Source organism: Bos indicus x Bos taurus, chromosome 13 (assembly GCF_003369695.1).
Source record: "Bos indicus x Bos taurus breed Angus x Brahman F1 hybrid chromosome 13, Bos_hybrid_MaternalHap_v2.0, whole genome shotgun sequence".
NCBI classification, from domain to species: Eukaryota; Metazoa; Chordata; class Mammalia; order Artiodactyla; family Bovidae; genus Bos; species Bos indicus x Bos taurus.
The window spans coordinates 36,059,873-36,084,636 of record NC_040088.1 but is presented as its reverse complement, the minus strand read 5'-3'; the positions used below and the strand labels follow the sequence as shown (position 1 = coordinate 36,084,636).

Sequence of the window (24,764 nt, the reverse complement as noted above, 5' to 3'; positions counted from 1 at the left end):
CAGCAGTCAGAAGGAGCCTTTAAAATTAGGCAGAGCACATCACACCTCTGCTCAAAGCCCACTACCAGCTTTTTATCTAACTTGAAAAGCCAAAATCCTCACCAGGGCCATGAGGCCTACATAGTCTACTGACATCACCCCACCCTCTGTCCAGCCACACCTCCTGCTCAGGGCTCCTCAGACACACCAGGCACCTCTTGCCTCAGTGTCTGCACTTGCAGCTCACACACTGCCATGATGGTCTTCCATTTTCTAGTGCCACCTTTCCTGGCCAACTGAAAGTTTAACATATCAGCCTGAGCAGTTTCTATCCCTCTTCCTGGCTTTATTTTTTCCTTGGTGCTTAGACATACATCTACACATGTGATCTATTTTTAGTGTACATTACCTGTCTCCCCTGCCAGAATGAAAGCTTTGTGAGGTCAGGGCGGGTTGCTGTTTAATTCACTGCTGTTCCCTAGAGTTTTGAACCAGAGGGAAATAACCAAGAGCATTTTTTAAAGGATAAATTAATCAACAGTCTGCAGGTACTGAATGACCAGTGTGACTTCACATTCTATCCCTTGCTATCTCCCTTCCTTGATTTATTTTTGTCACAGAACTTGTCACCAGCTGCCACATGATGCTTCTGCTTATTTATCATCTGTCTTCTCTCACCACCTGGAGATCAATTTCACAGGGGTAGGAATCTGTGTTCCCAGAGCCTCACATGAAGCATCTGGGAAGCAAAGAATTCCTTTCCTTTCTGCTCTCCCAGGTCAAGTCATAATCAGTCCCACCTGAACTGTTTTAAACCCTAGCTCTCCTTCCAATCTCCAGACCTCCTCGTGCCCACAGCAGGAATTCTCTACCCTAAAACTTGAGTGCAACTGTTTCTGTTAAAACCGTTCATGAGCACTCCTACTGCCCAACCCAACTCTACCGTATTGTTTACAATGAACCTGTACCCAGGGCAGGAGATGGATGCCACTATTTCCTCAGTCAAAAGATCCTCGTTCTCCCTCCTCTGGACCTGCTACACCCAGACATTTCTCAGGACTCATGCCATCTTCTGTGTGGTTGGGCAGGGGTTCCTCATGGGCACGCCCACAGCACCCTTACTGAATTCAAACCCTAATACTTATGGTTTGTTTGCTGACTTGCTGTGTCTTCTACTATATTAGAAAAAACCAGTTTGGTCTACCTACTCCCATCTTTTCTGTCTCCTTTATTGCTCACACAGAATACTTCACCTCTGACACTCCTGCCACCAAATGGGAGAGGATTTTTCTCCACAGCAAGGAATTCTCTGTGAAATCAGCTAGACGTTCTGCAATTTAACTCAACTCTGACAGTCTACCTAGACAGTGTTAAGGGCTTAGTCCCACATGACTGCTCCCCCTACTACTTTTGACGTCAATCCCAAGTAGTAATCCAAGCCTTTCCCACAACTTCTGCCCAATTTATCTACAAATAGGAGGTTGCCACAACTCCCTCCTCAGGTCTGATTAATTTGCTAGAGGTCACAGAACTCAGGGAAATACTTTATGTCTGCCAGTTTATTAAAGGATATAATAAAGGATACAGGAAAACAGCCAGATAAAGAGATACAGAGAGCAAGGTCTAGACAGGAGCATCAGTCCCTGTGGAACCAGGGTCAATCATCCTATTGGTGCGAACATTTTCACCAACCTGGGAATTCTCCAAGTTCTCCACTACTGGATTGTATGGAGACTCTCTCCAGTACACATAATCAATCATTAACTCCATTTCCAGCAACTCTTCTCTCTCCAGAGGATGAGGTATGAGGCTGAAATTTCCAAGCTTCAAATTATGGCTTGGTCTTTTTGGTGACCAGTCTCCAACCAGAAGCCATCCAGAAGCCCACCCAGAGTCACCTCATTAAAACATGATGCTCCTAGTGTACTTCTCACTTAGGAAATTACAAGGGGTTCCGGAGCTCTGTGCCAGGAGCCAGGGGCAAAGACATACACACACACACACACACACACACACACACACACACACACACACACACACATATATATACACACACACATACTTTTTTTCCCTAATATCTCACACCCCAACTGGGCTGTAAGTAGCTTGTTACAAGGTTTGCGTGGTACCTACCAAGTTAGGGATCACGGGTTCTTAACATTATATGGCTCTAAAGAAAATATACCAAGGAAATCTGAAATAACAGATTTGTATGAACACTGATGAATATTTTTCCTATTCTTTGATAAAATTGAACCTAATAAAGCTACTCCTCAGACCATCCCCTTAATATCTCCAGATTGAATAATCTATTCTTGGCACCCAAGAGAGGTGCCACGTTTTCAAATACTCTCACAGAGCCTGTTAGAAGGAGAAAAAAACAAAAACTTAAGGCTCAGTGGAAACACTAGACTGTATCATCACTCTATGCCAACAGTAAGTTCAACCTATTTACTTAGTTTTCCTTGGATGTCCTTCCAGGTTCAGAAGATATAGGAGCTAGCAACACAGGGGAACTGCACAGTAAACCTCTTCCTGGCTGTGCTACCTGGCCAGTGTCCTTAGGGTATGGCAGTTCGTTAAGACTTCTGTTTGTTTCTGGTTCTGATTTCGTGCTGGTCTACATTCATTCCTTACACACATCCTCAGCTGAGTTCAGTTCAGTCACTCAGTCATGTCTGACTCTTTGCAATTCCATGAATTGCAGCACGCCGGCCTCCCTGTAGATCACCAACTCCCAGAGTCCACCCAACCCATTTCCATTGAGTCAGTGATGCTACCCAACCATCTCGTCCTCTGTCGTCCCCTTCTCCTCCTGCCCTCAATCTTTCCCAGCATCAGGGTCTTTTCCAAAAGTCAGCTCTTTGCATCAGGTGGCCAAAGTATTCGAGTTTCGGCTTCAGGATCAGTCCTGCCAATGAACACCCAGGACTGATCTCCTTTAGGGTGGACTGGTTAGATCTCCTTGCAGTCCAAGGGACTCTCAAGAGTCTTCTCCAACACCACAGGTCAAAAGCATCAATTCTTCAGCGCTCAGCTTTCTTCACAGTCCAACTCTCACATCCATACATGACTACTGGAAAAACTATAGCCTTGACTAGATGGACCTTTGTTGGCAAAGTAATGTCTCTGCTTTTTAATATGTTGTCTAGGTTGGTCATAACTTTCCTTCCAAGGAGTAAGCATCTTTTAATTTCATGGCTGCAATCACCATCTGCAGTGATTTTGGAGCCCCAAAAAATAAAGTCTGACACTGCTTCTCCATCTATTTCCCATGAAGTGATGGGACTGGATGCCATGATCTTAGTTTTCTGAATGTTGAGCTTTAAGCAAACTTTTTCACTCTCCTCTTTTACTTTCATCAAGAGGCTCTTTAGTTCTTCTTCACTTTCTGCCATAAGGGTGGTGTCATCTGCATATCTGAGGTTATTGATATTTCTCCAGGCAATCTTGATTCCAGCTTGTGCTTTTTCCAGCCCAGCATTTCTCATGATGTACTCTACACAGAAGTTAAATAAGCAGGGTGACAGTATACAGCCTTGACGTACTCCTTTTCCTATTTGGAACCAGTCTGTTGTTCCATGTTCAGTTCTAACTGTTGCTTCCTGACCTGCATACAGGTTTCTCAAGAGGCAGCTCAGGTGGTCTGGTATGCCCATCTCTTTCAGAATTTTCCAGAGTTCCTTGTGAGCCACACAGTCAAAGGCTTTGGCATAGTCAATAAAACAGAAATAGATGTTTTTCTGAAACTCTCTTGCTTTTTCCATGATCCAGCTGATGTTGGCAATTTGATCTCTTGTTTCTCTGCCTTTTCTAAAACCAGCTTGAACATCTGGAAGTTCATGGTTCACGTATTGCTGAAGCCTGGCTTACAGAATTTTAAGCATTACTTTACTAGCATGTGAGATGAGTGCAATTTTGTGGCAGTTTGAGCATTCTTTGGCATTGCCTTTCTTTGGGATTGGAATGCAAACTGACCTTTTCCAGTCCTGTGGCCACTGCTGAGTTTTCCAAATTTGCTGGCAAATTGAGCGTCGCACCCTACCTCTAAAAGCACACAAACTTGCCTAACAAGATTTCCCTGGGATATAGAGAAGCTCTTTTACTATCTTTCTCCTATGTAATATCAACTCTGAACATAGCAGAGATATTACTTTGCCAACAAAGGTCCATCTAGTCAATGCTATGGTTTTTCCAGTGGTCATGTATGGATGTGAGAGTTGGACTGTGAAGAAAGCTGAGCGCCGAAGAATTGATGCTTTTGAACTGTGGTGTTGGAGAGACTCTTGAGAGTCCCTTGGACCGCAAGGAGATCCAACCAGTCCACCCTAAAGGATATCAGTCCTGGGTGTTCATTGGAAGGACTGATGCTGAAGCTGAAACTCCAATACTTTGGCCACCTGATGCGAAGAGTTGACTCACTGGCTAGGAGGCATTGGGGGCAGGAGAAGGGGATGACAGCATATGAGATGGCTGGATGGCATCACTGACTCGATGGACATGAGTTTGAGTGAACTCCGGGAGTTGGTGATGGACAGGGAGGCCTGGAGTGCTGTGATTCATGGGGTCGCAAAGAGTTGGACACGACTGAGTGACTGAACTGAACTGAACATATGACCTAATTTCTATGAACCTTGGGGCTTTGCATGTCTCTTGATTTTAATGTGATTTATTCATTATTCTTCCTCTATGTATGGCTTACTCTCTCATTATTGTCATGAGTCTTTGTTTTATTTTAAGAATAAAATAAATTTTCATTTATTTCCTTCCATAGGAATTGTTTTTGAAAAAATCAGCACTTGTAACGTTTGAGGAAACAATTATCTAACATAGGATGCCCCGAGATCTTGAACACCTGTACCCCCAGCAACCCATTCCTGAGACCATCACCAAACCTGGTTCTGAGTAACAGCCAGCTTTGTTCCCACTGTCCCACCTCCCTGCACTCCAGCACACTGGCCTCTAGATGTCTTAGCCAGCCTGAGGCCCAACTTCTAACTCCAAAGCAAACCAGGAAATAAGAGCCTGAATTTTAGAGTCTAGGAAGGGCTTGATCAGCTAACAAATTAAAAAAAAAAAAAAAAGTTGACTAGTCCAACTGAGAGACGACTTATATTTTATCTAATTTTAATTAATTTGCATTTAAATCGCCAGATATGGCTAGCAGCTACTGTGCTAGTAGCACAAGACCTAGAGAATCTAGAGGTGGCACAGATCTAGAGAAAAAAACAAATACAGAGCTGCCCTATTGGTTACTTTTCTATGTTTACATTTTGGAAAGCCAAGATGAAGTAAGGCCCTGGCAGGCAGTGATGTCCTTGTCCCAGTGCTCTAAGACGCCCACAGGCAGGCATCTCCAACAGCGAGATTCTCAACTCTCCTTTCTTCCCATGCCAGCTCTCTTTGGATTCAGCCAGCAGCCACCTTAGCCCCATGTGTTTAAGAGAATTTATTATTATAATTACACTCCTGCTTCTCTGTGCTTCAAGTTCCATGGCCCCAGTGTCTGCAGGAATTTCATCAGCATCTCAAATCCACAATTTCTCAAATGCAATCCATTATCTTCTATCTTCCCCCATCCTCCAAACCTATGATTTTCCCTGTACTCCTTCTTTTCTGCAAAGGTTCCATTACACAACCAGGTTCCCTTTATATAAATCTAAATGTCACCCTTAACTTTCTCCTCTCTCTCAGCTCTCAAAATCTCCTCAGCATCTCTTCTATCAGCCTCATCTCCATTCCTGCTGCATTTACCCACACTTAAGACTTTGGTATCTCCGAAGCCTCCCTGACTCTCCCTGTCCTAACCTGTCTTCACCCCAACCAGTTTTCCCCAAATGAGTCCAGGGCCCTTCTGCTGCTAAGTCGCTTCAGTCGTGTCTGACTCTGTGCAACTCCACAGACGGCAGCCACCAGGCTCCACCATCCCTGGGATTCTCCAGGCAAGAACACTGGAGTGGGCTGCCATTTCCTCCTCCAATGCATGAAAGTGAAAAGTGCAAGTGAAGTCGCTCAGTCGTGTCCGACTCTGAGCGACCCCATAGACTGCAGACTACCAGGCTCCTCCGTCCATGGGATTTTCCAGGCTAGAGTACTGGAGTGGGTTGCCATTGCCTTTTCTGCAGGGCCCTTCTAGTCAGCCCAACTGTATGCTCCAGGAATTCCTACTGCAATGCTCACTCTACTGTGCTGGAACTGTCCACTTACTGCTTCTGCTCACCCACTGCTGCTGCTGCTGCTGCTGCTAAGTCGCTTCAGTCATGTTCGACTCTGTGCGACCCCTGAGACGGCAGCCCACCAGGCTCCCCCGTCCCTGGGATTCTCCAGGCAAGAATACTGGAATGGGTTGCCATTTCCTTCTCCAATGCATGAAAGTGAAAAGCGCAAGTGAAGTCTCTCAGTCGTGTCCGACTCTGAGCGACCCCATAGACTGCAGCCTACCAGGCTCCTCCATCCATGGGATTTTCCAGGCAAGAATACTGGAGTGGGGTGCCATTGCCTTCTCCAGCTCACCCACTACTTGAGGGCAAAAAGTAAATTGGAAGGTTTTATGCATAGATATGGGCCATCTCTAATACAGAATGTGTTCAATAAATACTTGCTAAATGAGAACTACAACAGATATCTGTTATGGACTGAATGTTTTGTCCCCCTAAAATTCATTATGTTGAAGCCTTAACTCGCAAGATGATTAGAAGGTAGGGCCTTTGAAAGGTAACTCAATTTAGATAATGTCTTAAGGGTAGAACCCCCATAACAGGCTTAGTATTCTTTTAAGAAGAGACACCAGAGCTTCTTCTCTCAGTCTTGTCAGGATCCTGTGAGAAGGCAGCTATCTGCAAGCCAAGAAGAATCCCCATCAAGAATCAAATCTGCTAGTACCTTGATCTTGTTCTTCCCTGACTCCAACAAAACTGTAAGAAAGAAATGTCTGTGGAAGTGTTAGTCACTCAGTTGTATCTGACTCTTTAAGACCCCATGGACTGTAGCCCACCAGGCTCCTCTTTGTCCATGGAATTCTTCAGGTAAGTACACTGGAGTGGGTAGCCATTTCCTTCTCCAGAGGATCTTCCTGACCCAGGGATCGAACCCAGGCTTCCTGCATTGCAGGAGGATTCTTTACTGTCTGAGCCACGAGGAAAACCCTTAAGTCACCCAGTCTATGGTAAATTGTTACAGAAGCCAGCATTGACTAAAATGACACTTCTCTTTGTCTAATTGTGCCCAACTCCAGTGTGTTCTAAAGTGCAACCTTTTAGGTTATTCCCCTGGTCAAAACTCTTGGGAGAGCTTTTTACTGATAGACTATAAAGTTCTAAACTTTTTAGCCAATCATTCAGGAACTACCTGGAATCTCAGCTTCCAGCCTACTGTTCTGACACCATCCTCCACACCTTTACTCTTCTACCCCTGACTTGCCTCAGATTGCTCCCTTCCCCTGCACTATCCTGACATGTTCTGACCCTGCCTCCTTTCACTTCAGGGTCCATTGCAGCTGCCACTGCATCCAGGGACCAACACAGCCAAGGGTGCTCTCCCCACCTCAACATCCCTTGCCTTTCCCCACACCTGTCTTTTTCTAATGCAATCACATTTTCCATGAGAGAATATAGTCAGAAGAAAAAAAACCACCTATATTTGAAACTGGCTTAGAGATTCTCTTAGGAGGACTAACCTTCTAATCCAAAACACCATTTCTCAAATGCACTGAGGGGCCACATTTTAGGGAAAAGAAAACAAAACCACAACCAGAACCACAAAGTCAGTCAGATGCTAACACTGACAAATAGCTGTAAGAAACAAAACTGAGTATCACTTTTCACCACTGCTCCCACTGGAGCATCAACTACAGCAGTTAAATCACCACCACTCCCAACTCTTTATTTGGAAGACTATCCCCAGGAACATCAGTGAAACTCAGATGATCAATGCATGTGCAGCCCCTGTCTTGCTCACCTGGCTCTGAACTCTTTGGGGACAAGAGCCTGTGTGATCCAACTGATAAACTTAACACATCACGTTAGCTAGATGCTTTGGGCAAAGCCCTACATTTCACCCTCCCACAGAACCACTACGAAAGTTCTAAAGCCACTTTCAACTCTAAGACTATCAGATTCTATGAAATTAGTGTGCAGACCCTGTGGTCTCTGAATGAGGAAGGAGAGACAGATGCATGTCCTAAGAGCAGAGAGGCAGTGACCAAAATAATCCCACCAACTGGGTATCAAAAAGGGACCGGCTCCAACCTAACCCCCTACCTCTGCCCTATCAACAACAAGTCATTCAAAATGAGATTCAAAATCCCACTAGGACGCTCCACCGGCTAAGACTCCACATGCTCAATGCCAAGAGCCAGGCCTGATCCCCTAGTCAGGCAACTAGAGCCCACGTGATGCAACTAACAGTTTGCATGCTGCAACGGAAATCAAAGATCCCCCACACACAGCAAGAACCAGCACAGCAAATAAATAATAACAAATATTTTCAAATGGTCTTCTACCTTATTTTTTCAGTTTTCTTAGAGTAAGTAATTTAACTAGTGATTAAATAAGGGCGGCATACTGTTCCTGTTTTTATTATATTACAAAATATTTTCTAACAAAACTTTCTACAACCTCAAATTCCAACACATGAACTATTTCTTCATGAACATTTTTGGATAAGCTTTTGTTTTCATTGGTTTTCCTTCTTTTATTTCATATTCTATTTTCTTATACGCTCTGAGGGAGCCCATGTTAACACATTTCTTGGCATCCCTGTTCTATGGCATCCTGGTGGCTCATGTGCTGATTTTTACAGCTTCTCCCCTTGATATGTCACATCCTTCCCAGTAGCTCAATCCCATTGATTTCAACTCTATTACTCCTCTATTTCTTCTCCCTTTTTAATGCTTAACTTTTATAGCCAAAGAATAAAGTAAAAATTCCATAACATCTCTAAATGAAACTGCTCGAGTGTTAAATTAACTTTATATTCACATTATTTTTAAGTCTAACTACACAGTATATCTATATTCCCAGCTCCCATGTTCTTGTTGTACTCCTGGTGAAAATGAATCTGGAAATTAAGGCTTTGAGGAATTCTCCTTCCCAACTGCACCCCTAAAAAAACAATGGCATTTGGAAAACCTCCAAACAGGCAAGGCTAGAAACTGACAAGTCTTTTAGAATACAAGAAACATAAAACAATGAATGGGTGGACGTTGGGACCCAAGAAGCTCTGGGCCCAGAAGACCTTGGTCAGGCAACTTCCATGGGGAAACAGGGGCTCAGGGGTCCCTGCATAAGGGGAGGGCCAGAATCAGGCGGTACACAAGGGCCAGCAGGTCTCCTCACTCCTTCATGCTATGGTCTGTACCACCGGGGGAAGACGGGAAGACCTCCCACTGTAAGACCAGGTTCTGGACTGGATCCAGGAAAAGAAAAGGCAAAACTATAGAGAGAGAAGCAGGGAGTGGCAGGGAGAGAGAAGAAAATACCAAAAGAAACAAGAGGACTTCACACCAGATGAAAGTATAATAGAACAATGAGAAAAATAGTACATTAGGGTCATTTGTACATTTTAAAATGCACAAACATTTAAAAACACATACATATAAGAAATTAAGAACTAAAAATAGGCAGATACAAACTGAATAGTAACTTTAGAAATAAGAAATACAATCATGGCAATAAAAGTTCAATATAAACACACAACTGTACACAAAGAATTAATAAACTGAAAAATAACACTGGGGAATCCAGCCAGAAGGAAGCACTAGAAAAAGACTTACAAATCATAAGAAAGCAGTTAAAGAAAAATGGAGATAGAATGGGAGGCTGTACTGTACAGTTAAGAGAAGTCCATTCAAGAATTCAGAGCAAAATACAGTTGTTTTCAGAAGTGCAAACACACAAAGACAGTGGCCATTCATAGACCCTTGGTATGGTTTAAAAGACAAGTGAACAGAGAAGAGGGACACAAAAAACAACAGTGAATATGAAAACTGATAACATATATTGGTGAATTTAACTGCTAATTGTGCACTATCACAATCTGAATGCTAAAATAAGCCTAAATCTCTAAACCATAATGACAAAGCAGACTCAAGTGAACTAAAGTTTTTGTCTCTCAAGTAGAGTAGGGCAGGGTAAATGGTCTGCTGAGCAAATGGTGCAGAAGAGACAAGTCAAAACCCAGGCATGAACTTTCCTTTTCATTTTTCAAAGATGCTCTAGTTTAAACCTGGAAACCTGATTTCTCTGTTGCTCTAGATAAGCCTTCAGTATAACAGAAATTTTTACTTTGAAGAAAGAAAACAAGTAACACCACTTACAAAATCAGTGGAAAATCTCCCTGATTTCACAGAGTAAAAATCAAAATATAACTGCAGATTTGGTCAACCAATGTACTTAAAGATGCTGTGTTCATATCTTTCTTACTGGGTATTTGCAGCAAGGCAAATTCCAGGACCCTGTTTTAAAGAATCCTAGAATGGTATTCTTGATATTACCATTTCTAATACTAAGGGGAAAAAAACCTGAGGCAAGATCCCTCTAAAGAGCTTTTTTCTTTTTTAAACCAACACTTTAGGTATCTTTACACACATCAAGTCATAATCCTACATCTGAAAAAAAATATTAGCACTGAATATAATGAATGTGTGTCATCAACCTTATCCGACTTATCTGATATCACTTATCCAGGTAAAATATCTCTATCTTGGATGCTATTACCATAATACAAGTCATGGACATTTGGGTTCCAAACAATGAATGCACTCATTCATCCTCCCACCTTGAAATCCAAGTCTGAAGTTGGGTCACAGATTATTTCATAAAAACACATTTTTGGAGATAAAATTAAGCCTTCAACACCCTCTAGTGCACAGTGAACACTGGGCCAGTTTTACAGTGTTCACAGCAAGGCATGCTTCCTTCTTGGAATTAATCCCAGCAGGTGACTCTAGGCAGTGAGTGAGTGAAGTCACTCAGTTGAGTCCGACTCTGCGACCCCATGGACTGTAGACTACCAGGCTTCTCTGTCCATGGGATTCTCCAGGCAAGAATACTGGAGTGGGTTGCCATTTCCTTCTCCAGGGGATCTTCTCAACCCAGGGATCAAACCCAGGTCTCCCGCTTTACAGGCAGACGCTTTACCCTCTGAGCCACTAGGAAAGCCCTGACTCTAGGCAGAGAGCAAGGCTAAAACCACTGTCAGACAACAGGGTTCCCAAAGACTATCTTGTGTGAAAAGCATTTGCTCTTCAATCGCCTTAACTTTCACTGAGAACAGAAGTATTAATGTTAATCCTATTCAATGCAGAAACTACTTTAGAGTGACTTAACAAGAAAGGAAGACAGGGAATGCTGTTACCGGAAGAGTAAAGAAAGACGGGTGCTTCGCTTCATCTTCGTATTTGCCTTCAGCTGAACTTCCAGCCTCCATGGATTTGGATGTAGTGTTCTTACCAATACCCATCATTAAGAGAAAAAGAGTAGCTTGGGGACTGAAGTGGTTGGAAGTTAAGGCTTGTCAATACAAGGAGCCCAGATCAGAGTCAGCTCTTCCAGTGCCGATTCTCAGGCAGAGATGAGCCCCACAAGTGCCATTTCTTAGCACCTAGAAAAAGAGAAAGCAGCCAAATCATGTCAAGCATACAAACAACATAAGACACACAGACATTGTGACATTTTATTTCCTGCACAGGAAAGTCAGAGTACAATTATATCCAAACATTAAAAAAACTCCAGAGAAGGCAATGGCACCCCACTCAGTGCTCTTGCCTGGAAAATCCCATGGATGGAGGAGCCTGGTGGGCTGCAGTCCATGGGGTTCGCTAAGAGTCGGACACGACTGAGCGACTTCACTTTCTCTTTTCACTTTCATGCATTGGAGAAGGAAATGGCAACCCACTCCAGTGTTCTTGCCTGGAGAATCCCAGGGACGGGGAAGCCTGGTGGGCTGCCGTCTATGGGGTCACACAGAGTCGGACACGACTGAAGTGACTTAGCATAGCATAGCATTAAAAAACTCATTACTTAATCACTTTTCAAGTCCTCATCCACTTTCATTTATAGTCATTCAGATTCTGAACCACCCTCTGGAGAGGGGGACCACCAAAATTGACTATCAAAAATATTAGAATACTAGGGAGGAAAAAAATAGAAGAGGCATTTCTTTGACATGCATTACAGTATCTATCTTTTAGTCCAGCACTATCCAACAGAACCTTTCTACAATGATGGAAATATCCTACATCTGTCTTGTCCAATACATTCGTCACTAGTCACAGGATACTAAGCACTTAAAATGTGACAAGCGCAAGTCTTCCCTGGGGGCTCAGTGGTAAAGAACCCAACTGTTAATGCCGGAGACACGGGTGTGATCCCTGGTCCGGGAAGATTCCACATGCCTCGAGGCAACTAAGACTGTGCCACAATTACTGAGCCTGTGCTCTAGAGCCTGGGAGCTACAACTGCTGCAGCCTGTGCACCCTGGAGCCTGTGCTCCACAACAAGACAAGCGGCACAAGGAAAAGCCCCCACACAGCAACTAGAGTAGCCCCCTCTTGCAAAAACTAGAGAAAAGCCCACAGCAACAAAGATATAGCGCAACCATAAATAAATAAATAAAATTATTTTTAAAATGTAACTAGTGCAGATACAGAAACCGAACCTTTATTTGTATCAAATTTAAGTTTGGCTAGCGGTGATCATACTAGACAGCTCAGCCACAGCCAACGTACTAGGAATGAATGGATCTTAGCTCCCCAACCATCGACTGAACCTGAACCTTCAGCAGTGAAAGTGTGGAGTCTTAGCCACAGGACCACCAGGGAATTCCCTAAGATAGAAAAAAAAAAAAATACCACATGCAGGTAGAGGGGAGAAGGGACAGGAAACCTTCACTGGCTCTCAGGTTAGAACAATGTCAGATCTTAGCGTCAATTAACTTCCCACAGAGAATGAATAAGCCAGACAAGTTGTCCTGCAAATGAGAAGGCAGCCCTACAAGAAGTTTGGAAAGACAAGTAGAAAACCTTCTGTTTAGGAAATTTTCTTAAGACACCTCAATCAACAAATACTTTAGATAGGCTGGAGAAAAACAGAAATATAAACAAGAAAACACAAAATTGGAGAATTCAACAGTTAAAGGGCAAAAAGGAAAAATAATAGAAATAGCTGCCAGAATGTCAAGTTGCCGCAATGGGATAGAGCTAGGTACACAAACACAAAAATGTTTGAGGTGGCTCTTTCGGTTTAACTGTTCATCCACATTCTGCATTCTTGTTCACATCTCATCCATGACTCTTTAAAGCAGTGGCTCTCAGTGAGGAGTGATTTTTTTTTTCCCTCCAGGGGATATCTGGCAATGTCTGAAGACACTTTTGGTCATCACAACTGGGAGATAACTGCTGCTGCTGCTGCTAAGCTGCTAAGATGCTTCAGTCGTGTCCGACTCTGTGCGACCCCATAGACAGCAGCCCCTCTGTCCCTGGGATTCTCCAGGCAGGAACACTGGAGTGGGTTGCCATTTCCTTCTCCAATGCATGAAAGTGAAAAGAGAAAGTGAAGTCACTCAGTCGTGTCCGACTCTTAGCCACCCCATGGACTGCAGCCCACCAGGCTCCTCTGTCCATGGGATTTTCCAGGCAAGAGGACTGGAGTGGGGTGCCATTGCCTTCTCTGGGAAAATTGCTACTAGTATCTAATAAGTGGAGGCCAGGTGTGCTGCTAAAGATTCTGTAGAATGCACAGGATAGATAATACTTTTTTGTTATATTTGATGCAAATATCTTAATCCAGGGTTTTGCTTGCTCGCAAATTCTATGAATGATCTTTTAGAATTGTTTTTATTTTTATGTAACCAAATCCATCAGTCTTCTACATTGTGATTTGGCCACTGCCATCCATCAGTTTTCCAAGATCTGAACAAAAAAAGAGTGTGACAACAACCATACCTAAATGTATTAATAAAATATGCCTGAAGAGACCCTGACAGATTTTTACCATGGCCAAGACCTTATGTTTTCCAGAAGATAGGACAAGCAAAGAGGATGGTGAAAACTGTTGGGTCTTTATAAGACTACTTGCCATAGAGTCACATCCAGAGGGACCATAACCTCTTTGCTGTACACCCAGCCCCACTGCCATATGCATGCCAGCAGAGCTTTCAAATCTACACTTACCCAAGTTAGGGGAAATGAAAGAACTTTAATGTAGAATACATTTATTCTACTTGCTGGGGAAGACTGAAGGCAGGAGAAGGAGACGACAGAGGATGAGATGGTTGGATGGCATCACCGACTCAATGGACATGAGTTTGAGCAAGCTCCATGAGTTGGTGATGGACAGGGAAGCCTGGCATGTTGCAATCCATGCAGTCACAGAGTCGAACATGACTGAACAACTGAACTGAACTAAACCCATGTAAACTTTAGCTAAAACATAGGACTTTAGTGTAGAATACATTTATTTTACTAGGCTAATTTTATCTTCATGTTTGTTTCAGATGTATACGTCCACTGCAGGAGCCAACCCTTCCCATTGGCCCTCATCACCAGAAACAGAGAGGGGTAAAATTCCATCTGGACAAGACCACTTTCATCAAGTACTCTGTACTCCATTTCTCTACCCAATGTTTAACTGACCCTTACAAGCTTCCTGGAGTGTGTAGTCAAGTGGGCCTTAGGAAGCATTACTATAAACAAAGCTAGTGGAGGTTATGCATTTCCAGCTGAGCTGTTTAAAGATGATGCTGTTGAAGTGCTGTACTCAGTATACCAGCAAATTTGGAAAACTCAGCAGTGGCCACAGGGCTCGAAAAGGTCAGTTTTCATTCCAATCCCAAAGAAGCACAAGGCCAAAGAATGTTACAACTACTGCACAATTGTACCTACCTCACATGCTAGGCAAGGTAATGCTCAAAATCTTCAAGCTAGGCTTCAACAGTATGTGAATCAAGAACTTCCAGGTGTACAAAAGTAAAGTCAGTCGCTCAGTCATGTCAGACTCTTTGTGACCCCATGGACTGTAGCCCACCAGGATCCTCTGTCCATGGAATTCTCCAGGCAAGAATTCTGGACTGGGTTGCCATTTCCTTCTCCAGGGGATCTTCCCAACCCCGGGATCAAAGCCAGGTCACCCGCATTGCAACAGACTATTTACCAACTGAGCCACCAGGGAAGCCTTAAGTGTAGATACACAAGCTAGATTTAAAACAGGTAGAGAAACCAGAGATAAAATTACCAACATCCACTTGATCATAGAAAAAACAAGGGAATCCCAGAAAAACATCTATTTCTGCTTCACTGACTACACTAAAGCCTTTGTGTGGATCACAAGGAACTCTGGAAAGAGATGGGGATACCAGACGGCCTTACCTGCTTCCTCAGAAACCTGTATACAGGTCAAGAAGCAACAGTTAGACTTGGACATAGAACAATAGGTTGGTTCAAAACTGGGAAAGGAGTACATCAAGGCAGTATATTGTCACCCTGCTTATTTAACATATTCAGAGTATATCATATGAAATGCTGGGCTGGATGAAGCACAAGCTGGAATCATGATTGCAGGGAGAAATATCAATAACCTCAGATATCCAGATGACACCACCCTAACAGCAGAAAGTAAAGAGGAACTAATGAGCCTCTTGATGAAGGTGAAAGAGGAGACTGAAAAAGCTGACTTAAAACTCAACATACAAAAAATTAAGATCATGGCGTCCGGCCCCATCACTTCATGGCAAATAGAGAGGGGAAAAATGCAAACAGTGACAGACTTTATTTTCTTGGGCTCCAAAATCACTGTGGACGGTGTCTGCAGCCATGAAATTAAAAGACACTTGCTCCATGGAAGAGAAGCTATGACAAACCTAGGCAGTGGATTAAAAAGCAGAGACATCACATTGCTAACAAAGATTCATCTAGTCAAAGGTTTTTCCAGTAGTCATGTATGGTTGTGACAACTGGACCAATAAGAAGGCCGAGCACCAAAGAACTGATGCTTTCAAACTGTGGTGTTGGAGAAGACTCTTGAGAGTCCTTTGGACAGCAGGGAGATCAAACTAGTCAATGCTAAAGGCAAACAACCTTGAATATTCATTGGAAGGGCTGAAGCTGAAGCTCTAATCCTTTGGCATTCTGATGCTAAGAGTCAACTTACTGAAAAAGACCTTGATGCTGGTAAAGACTGAGGGCAGGGGAGAAGGCAGTTGTATGGATCATCAACGCAGTGGACATGAGTTTGAGATAGTGAAGGACAAGGAAGCCTGGCGTGCTGCACTCCATGGGGTTGCAAAGAGTGGGACCCGACTGGGCGACTGAACAACAACACAAGCTATACTGAGGGGACCCATCCACTCCTTTTTGCCTGTCTATTACAGAACATCAGCCTTTGGAAAGCCCTAAAGACGTAGACCCAAGTGAGCATAAAAGGTTTTGGGGCCAAAGAAAGTATAGGGCAGGAAGTTTGAGAAAGGTTTTGGGGCAGAGGGCTGCAAAGTCCAAGATGGACAAATGGAGGGAAGAAGAAGAGGAAGAAAAGGAGAAGACGGTGACCACTGAAAATAAAAATATATTCTTGAAAGTCCCAAAATGACAAAGCACTCAACAGCCAAGTACTCAAGACTTATGAAGACAGCCTCAAGGCCAGAAACCACGCACTAACCTGAGATGAGAGTCTTTTGTGTGTAGAGTTGAACTTTCAAGTGGGGAAATGCCAAGGCCCAAAGGCAAACACAGCAAAAGATTTTAAACAGTGACATTTAGGGTCTATGTTAGAATTTGTGGTAAAACAGAAGGCAAAATCTGCCAAAAAACCTGAAATGGGAAAGTGTCCTCCCCCAGTGCCTAATTGACCCTTCTTCCTATTCTGTGCAAAACAAAGAGAAACAAGCAAGCCCATGCTGTCTGCATGCTGCATCACTCATTCAATGGACATGAACTTAAGCAAACTCCAGGAGACAGTTAAGGACAGGGAAGCCTGGTGGGCTTCAGTCCATGGGGTCACAAAGAGTCGGATACGACTGAGTGACTGAACAAGTGCTATCTTGCCCCTGAACCCAAGACAAGGGGAAAGACGGGGCTGAGGGATAAAAGGTCTGATTCATCAATAATGAAAATGAAAATAATGACAGTAGTTTTCCAGCTATGTGTCCATGTGTGCCAGAGACATCTCTTACCTCTCATTATATAAACAAAAATTACTACTTGACAGGCACACTAACTCTATAAAAGTGGAAACTGAGCTTCAGAGAAATTAAAAGTAACTTGCCAAAGGACACCCAGTTATAAGCAGTGCAGCAGCAGAACTCAAACTTTAAATCAGTATTCCTGTCCTAACAATGCTTATACAAACAAGACATAAGCTTTAAGATGGCAGAGCTCCTTCTCCAGAGCTTAAGCCTGCCCTCCTCAGACCAAGAACTCCCAAATATGTGCACTTCCACTGCATAAACCATCATCTCAACAGCACAAAAGCCTCCTGTTTGTTTCATCTTGATGGCTCTACTGCACCAGGAATGGCCATGCTACAGAAACTACCATACCATTTGATGGTGTCCTAATTAGCCAAAGAATGACACCCAAATTGCTTCACGAGGTTTCAGGTCCACTGTGAAGCCCACTATGTAACTTGATCCTGCTATGCTGTGGTTTCCATCTTTCAGTTAATTCCTTGATGGCATCAGATCCTAGCCCTCTGGCCCTTGCACATGCTGTTCCTCCAAACACATTCATCTCACCCATTTCCCTCAGGGGGTAACTCCATCAGTCTGGCCTCTGATCACCATAGTTCATCATAGCATCTGGGAACCATAAAGATGGTTACGACACAGCAAGATAATGTCTACCTGCTCAGCCAGACAAGTACAGAACAAGAGGCACTATCCCCAGTGCTGAACTTAGCACCTGTATTAAACATGCCCCAAAATATGCAGAGTAAATGATGCTTAAAAATTAATAATAAAGGTCAATCATATAATGTAACAGAAGATCTCGGTTCGATTCCTGGGTCAGGAAGATCCCCTGGAGAAGGGAATGGCTACACACTCCAGTATTCCTGCCTGGAGAATTCCGTGGACAGAGGAGCCTGGTGTGCTACAGTCCATGGCGTCACAAAATGTCAGACACAACTGAGTAACTTTCACTTTCATATAATGTAACAATCATTCCTGCTTAATACTTTTATTTAATCTTGGAAAAGGAAATCAACAGCCAATATTAAATTCATCTGTGATACAAGAGACTGTTGTTGCAATTTAGTGGCCAAGTCATGCCTGACTCTTTTGCAGACTAGCTTTCCAAGTTCCTCTGTCCATGGGATTTCCCAGGCAAGAATACTGGAATGGATTGCCATTTCCTTCTCCAAGGGATCTTCCCTACCGACCCAGGGATCAGTTGCGTCTCCTCCACTGGCAGGCAGGTTCTTTTACACTGTGCCACCACGGAAGCCCAAAACCATGGTATGATCCTACAGAGGAATGCCACTATAGCCATTAAAAAGATAGCACAGAAATACTGACTGACATGGGGAAATGTGTGCCCTAAGTTATATACAAAAACTGGTATTTAAAAAAAAAACAGTATTATATTAATAAACCAGTCACAGGACAAATACCGCACAATTCCACTTGTATGACATATATGAAACAGTCAATCACAGAAGCAGAGAGTAGAATGGTGGTTGCCAGGAACTGGTGCAGAGGGGAAAGCAGGATGCTGCTTTTCAGCAGATATAAAGTTTATTATGCAAGATGAAGATCTCTATAAGTTATAGAGATCTGTTGCAGCTAACAACAATGTACTGTTCATCTAAAAGTTCATTAAGAGGGTAGACCTCAGCAATATATAACAATATCAATTTCCTAAAATGATACAATGAATGAAAAGGATTAAAAGCAATTTAAAAAATGAAAGAAGCAGTATGTACAGCAATAACTCATTGTGTATGTGTAAGTGTGTCACATGTATAAACACACCAAAATGTTAACTGTAATGTTGACTGGTGGGACAGCAAAGGACTTATTTTCTTCCTCTTATTCCTCTGTATTTCCTAAAGTTATGTACTTAACAATGAAAGCTATGCTCACTTTCTCACCCAAGAGCCACATCAGCACCCAGCTCTTCCCTGCTATTAAGAATCAAATCCAGAGAAGTAATCATTTCTCCTTACCAAGGGGACACAAAGCAAAGTGGTATAGAATACAGTTCTCATGTTTAAAGTTATAAAGTAGTTTTTGTTGTCAGAAGAGCATGGAGAAAAGCCAAGGATTTGTAAATTATACTTAGCAAGTGAAGGAGGGAACTCACAATAAACGAGGTATACCATGACTCTATGTTGAAACCACTTAAGAACTTTAAAAATACCTAGAGTCTATTGAATAGGACTGCCCAGCCTGGGCATCTAGATTTTGTTTAACTCTCCTGCAGCCAGAGTTAAAAATCACTACCTTAGAGCAAGTAAGAAATCACTATAGACTCAAAAAAATAATAAATCAACCTCAATAAACATAATGCTGACATGGTAGGAAAATAGCAATTTGGGAGATTCTGCTATAAATAAAAAGTAAAAATAATCAGATCTTCAACACATCTTTCAGTTCCCTAAAGACTGAGCCACCAGCTCTCTAGCCATCAGGGTGTGTATGGGTGTGGGTGTGTGTCTCAGCCATCAGAGTGTGTGTACGTGTGTGCGCATGCTCTTTATGACCACGCTCTTTGTGACCTCATGGACTATAGACCCCCAGGCTCTTCTGTCCACGGAATTTTCCACGGAAGAATACTGGAGCAGGTTGCCATTTCCTAGTCCAGGACATCTTCCCAACCCAGGAATCAAACCTGCATCTCTTGCATCTTCAGCGTTGGCAGGCCACCAATAATCATGCACAAATGCAGAATAACAATTTTTTATAATTAAATGTATTTATTTTTAGTTGAAGGATAATTGCTCTACAACATTGTGTTGGTTTCTGCCAAACATCAACATGAATCAGCCATAGATATATCTGTGTCCCCTCCCTCCCCATCCCACCCCTCAAAACAGAACCCTGGTTTGAGTTCCCCGAGTCACAGCAAATTCCCATTGGCTATCTATTTTACCTATTATAATGTATACGTTTCCAAGCAGAATAATTTTTAATCGATGTTTATTTCATGAGCTATTCATCAGCTATTCAGTCAGTGGTTGTTTCTTTTGCACTGAATTTTTTTATCTGACCATTTTTCCCTTGTCAATGTCAACTCCTTCAACTATGACTTACCATTTCACCCCCATAAACATTCCATCTTTATATTCAAAAAGCTTTAGCAGACCTGATTGCAAAGCAACTGTCAATCCAAGACCAGCCTTCCCTTTGGCCCAGGTGTCTTCGGAACTCTTCGTAACCCACTACAACTGCCAAAGGTCCAGGCTCTAGACTCCTGCATTCTGCTACACCTACAAATGCCAACTCTTTCAATAGTACTTTTTCAATCTTGCCATGGAGGCTCCTTCAAATTTCAGCAGCACCAATTGGTTATAAATCATTCAGTTTTCCAGGTCGGGCAGCCTGCAATTCTTAGATGGCCTCTCCACACAATAGCACCAAGCACTTAAACCACACAAAAAACCCCACCTCAAATAGTAATTTCTTAGACTTGAATCTCCTGCCACAGCACAACACAGGTCTGAGAGGGATCCCTATAGCAGGGAAGTTCATGTATAGCCTTTGAGAATTTGTGAATAAGTCTGGCGTTCAGGTTGTTGTGTGGTGTGTGTGCTAAGTCTCTTCAGTCATGTCCAACTCTTTGTGATCCTATGGACTGCAGCCCGCCAGGCTCCCTTGTCCACAGGATTCTCCAGGCAAGAAAACCAGAGTGGGTTGCCATGCCCTCCTCCAGGGGATCTTTCCAACCCAGGATCGAACCTGAGTCTCCCACATCTCCTGAACTGGCAGGCGGGTTCTTTACCACTAGTGCCACCTGGGAAGCCCCCTGTCAGGCAGATAGGGAGTTCTTAAAACAATACACAACAAATATTGATAAGGTACACATTTACCCCAAAAAGGTGGCATTGAATAAATGCTACACTGAAACCATAACTGCACAGCAAATCCACTGTTTGATACAGATACAAAACCTACAGTTCTCTAAAATGACACAGAATAAGAAAGAAAAGAAGAGAGGGTAAGAATCAGTGGTTCGTATCCCTAAAACTCAAGTGGGAATCTTATTCAGTATACACATTTCTTCTATACAAATACTGGCAGAAAAATATTCAAAGCTATCATCATCATTATTATTATTATTATTATTATCAGAGCTTCCCTGGTAGCTCAGCTGGTAAGGAATCTGCCTGCAATGCAGGAGACCCTGGTTCAATTCCTGAGTCAGGAAGATCCCCTGGAGAAGGGATAGGCTACCCACTCCAGTATTCTTGGGCTTCCTTCCCCTGTGGCTCAGGTGGTAAAGAATCTGCCTGTAACGTGGGAGAGCTGGGTTTTTATGATAACGTTCCCAAATTAAAGACACAGAAAACTCTATCAACAGGCAAATAGATAAGCAAATCATGGTGGGTCGAAACAAAGGGATACTAAGCAGTTAGAAGGAAGCAACTATTGATGTACCTAACAAGAAGGAGAAATGGCAGATACTACTTTGAGTGGAAGAAGCCAGACACAAGATATGTTGCCTGATTCCCTATAGACAAAACTAATCTTTGGTGGCTGGAAGCAGAAAATGGTGGCCTACAGAGCAAAGGTGGGAAGAAGGGACTCCAAAGGCAGAGGAAGGAACCTATGGAGTGACAGAAATGTTCCATATCTTAGATATGATTCTGGTGGCTCCATTCATTGGCTTCCTGGTGGTTCAGATGGTAAAGAATCCACCTGCAATACAGGAGACCCGGGTTCAATCCTTGGGTTGGGAAGATACTCAAGAGAAGGGAATGGCTACCCACTCCACTATTCCTGCCTGGAGAATCTCATGAACAGAGGAGTCTGGAGGGCCAAGGTCCATGGGATCAAAGAGTTGGACACAACTGAGTGACTAACACTTTCACTTCTTCCATTTATTGTATGTAAACTATGGCTCAATAAAATTGATTTTAGAAGAAAAGAAACTTAATTAACTCTCACCCCACCAACATTAAAAAATGTCCCTTCCCCCAAATTCTGATTCCATAGACCTGCATTGAAACCTGGGGCTGACATTTTTAACAAGTACGTAATGTTCTAATGCTAGTGGTCAGATCAACACCTTTGGATTGGGCAACCTGGGGTGGGATCAAGCTATGCTCTCTACAAGCAGAAACATATCTAGACAGGTGTGAGTAAATGACCAAGAAGGAAAACTCTGGAATAAGTAAACTCAAAACCTGAACTTACCAAGTGGTAGTCTGGTCCTTCCAAAGACACAAACAAGAACTCTCAGAGCCAGCCAGGTTCAATGATAAAGCACATTTTAAGTCAATCTCTGGCTCTCTGCTTAAATCCCATCATTAGGGGATTATAGATGAACTGTGGCTCTCCATTACATTCTGTTAAATACTAACATGTGACCTAAATACTTTTAATTCAAGCCAAAAGAAAGATTACCGGGAAAAATAACCTCAACTTGTACCTGATCAAACCCCCTTTAAATATAATGACTTAAATGGTTGCCTAACATAGAGTCTTGCTTTGAGGTTTAAAATTCAGTTTAAAATTCTGACCCTGGCTAGTTATCATTATTTCATTTAAGCAGTAATGAAATGAATAAGAAGTGGTTATTATTTGATCTTGTGATTACAGTTAAGCTCACAGGCTGTAACTAGCCGGGGTGGGAATCATTCTACAGTCATTTCCAAAACACTCTTAAGAACTCTTGCTCTTATTTTTCAAACTGCAAATCATCATCCACTAATGGGCCAAGAAATCAACTTGATCTCAACCAGAATTTGTACAACAATGAAATTTAATAGAATAAAGAAAATTCAGAGCACACCTCACAAGATAAGGGTAACCCTTATCAAGGTAAAAACTGTGGGTCAGTCAAAAAGAGTCTAAAAGTCAGTGATGTAAACTAAAGCTCTGCCCAGTGACACAAAAGGCAGTTTAATACATGTTATTTGCTAAACTTTAACATACTCACAAAAATAATTTGCCAAAGTGATACAAGATGACAACACTGATAACAAAATATAACATCACCTTGCCTTAACAATGGAGAGAGTGCCCAGAATCATGGCTTCAGAGTGGCCTTTCTTTAAAATCTTTCAGAGCCCGAAATCAAAACACCTCAGTAACTGCATTCAAGACAGTATCTGTTTACATTGCAGTGAGTTGTGTAAGCTTCTGGCACTGTCTTGGTTTGTCAATTTGTTCTCAAGAAGGGAATTTTTAAAAAGTCAAATAGAACCTGGTTTTCTGAAGGGCAATCAGGGTTGGCTGCCAGGTTTCATCTCAGAAACCACCTGCTAACAACCTCAGAAGCCCCAGGACCTACGAGGAGCGTATGGTGCAAGCCTACAGGGAACGTGGAAGGGAAAGGCCCCGGGACGAATGTTGCTCAACTACTTAGTGAGTGATAGTCACTCAGTCATGTCCGACTCTGTGACCCCAGGTACTGTAGCCCACCAGGCTCCTCTGTCCATGCAATTCTCCAAGCAATACTGGAGTGGGTTGCCATTTTCTTTTCCAGGGGCTTGACTACTTAGGAATCACTTAAAAATGGAGTCAGGGTCCTCAACAGAGGGGACACAAAGCCATTGGAAAGACGTGGCAAATATTCCTGGCACATCTATGGTGTAAAGAAGACCACTCCTAATTCAAAGCAAATTTTTTGGAGCATAAGATGAAATGATAAAATGATAGATGTTAAAAAGTATTCTCTGAATGCAGAAGACCCCTTTGGTTCCTTCCAGAGACATGGCCTGGGAAGTCTTTGGCACAGAATAACCTCCAGTCCCAAACTAAACTCTAAACCCTAAAGAAGCTTAGATCCAGCCCAAGATAGGCTGTTTCGCTGATGACAGTCTACACACAGCCTGAGTCATGAAAATCGTGGGTCATGCGATCTGGAGAAGATAATGACTCATTGGTTGCTCCATTAGGGGAAAACTAGAGTCAAGTTTACAGTAAGAGGACAAAGCAACTGATGTTCTGTTAGTTTGATGGCTCTAAAATACAAAGTCATCATTGATCGCTGTTTTTTGACTTAATGTAGGTGTCAGATGCTGTGCCTAGTATCATCCAACAGAAATCTTTTCCCCAAACTTTATTTAAAATTATAAGACTTTAAGATCCATCATCTTCACTGTGCCTCTCCTGCCCCAAATACTACCCACGTGAACCATGCTGACACGCAGAGTTCCCAGGTCTTAGCTCAAAAAGCCTCCTCCTATAGGGAAGTATTCCTGGGTTAGTTGTCCCTCCACTTTCCTGTTTGCATAGTACATAGTTTCTTGGTCCAGCTCCCCATCCAGGCAGGGATTGGGCAGGGACACGGTGTTCATCACATAAAAGGCATTCAAATATGTGGAGAAATCCTCAGCATTTTTCCAAGCACCAGTTAGCCATACAAGCAAAACAAAACCTATTCCCTGCTCTCCAGGTTTGTTCAAGGAAAACATATGGCTGGGATAAGAGAGAAGGCGAGGGAGAGGTAATAGAGGAGAAGGTATAGCCTGTGGGCCAGGATTAAAATATACATAGATATTTGAGAAAACTCAAGCAGAATCAAGATGCATTCTATTGCATTTACTTCTGTGTGATTTAACACGTCACTTTTTGTACAAATGATATTTTTTATTGAAACACTATTTTTAATGTATTAATGTTATTTTTAA

General features: G+C 42.7%; 1 protein-coding gene across 1 annotated transcript in view; it reads right to left on the bottom strand.

Moving 5' to 3' along the window:
* Positions 1-24,764, bottom strand: part of SLC23A2 (solute carrier family 23 member 2) — a 142,680-nt gene that overhangs the window by 77,864 nt on the left and 40,052 nt on the right. Inside the window, exon 2 of the mRNA XM_027559429.1 lies at positions 11,335-11,580. Within this exon, the coding sequence (XP_027415230.1) occupies positions 11,335-11,442 (108 nt within the window). The 5' untranslated portion in view covers positions 11,443-11,580. The remainder of the gene's footprint in view (positions 1-11,334; positions 11,581-24,764) is intronic.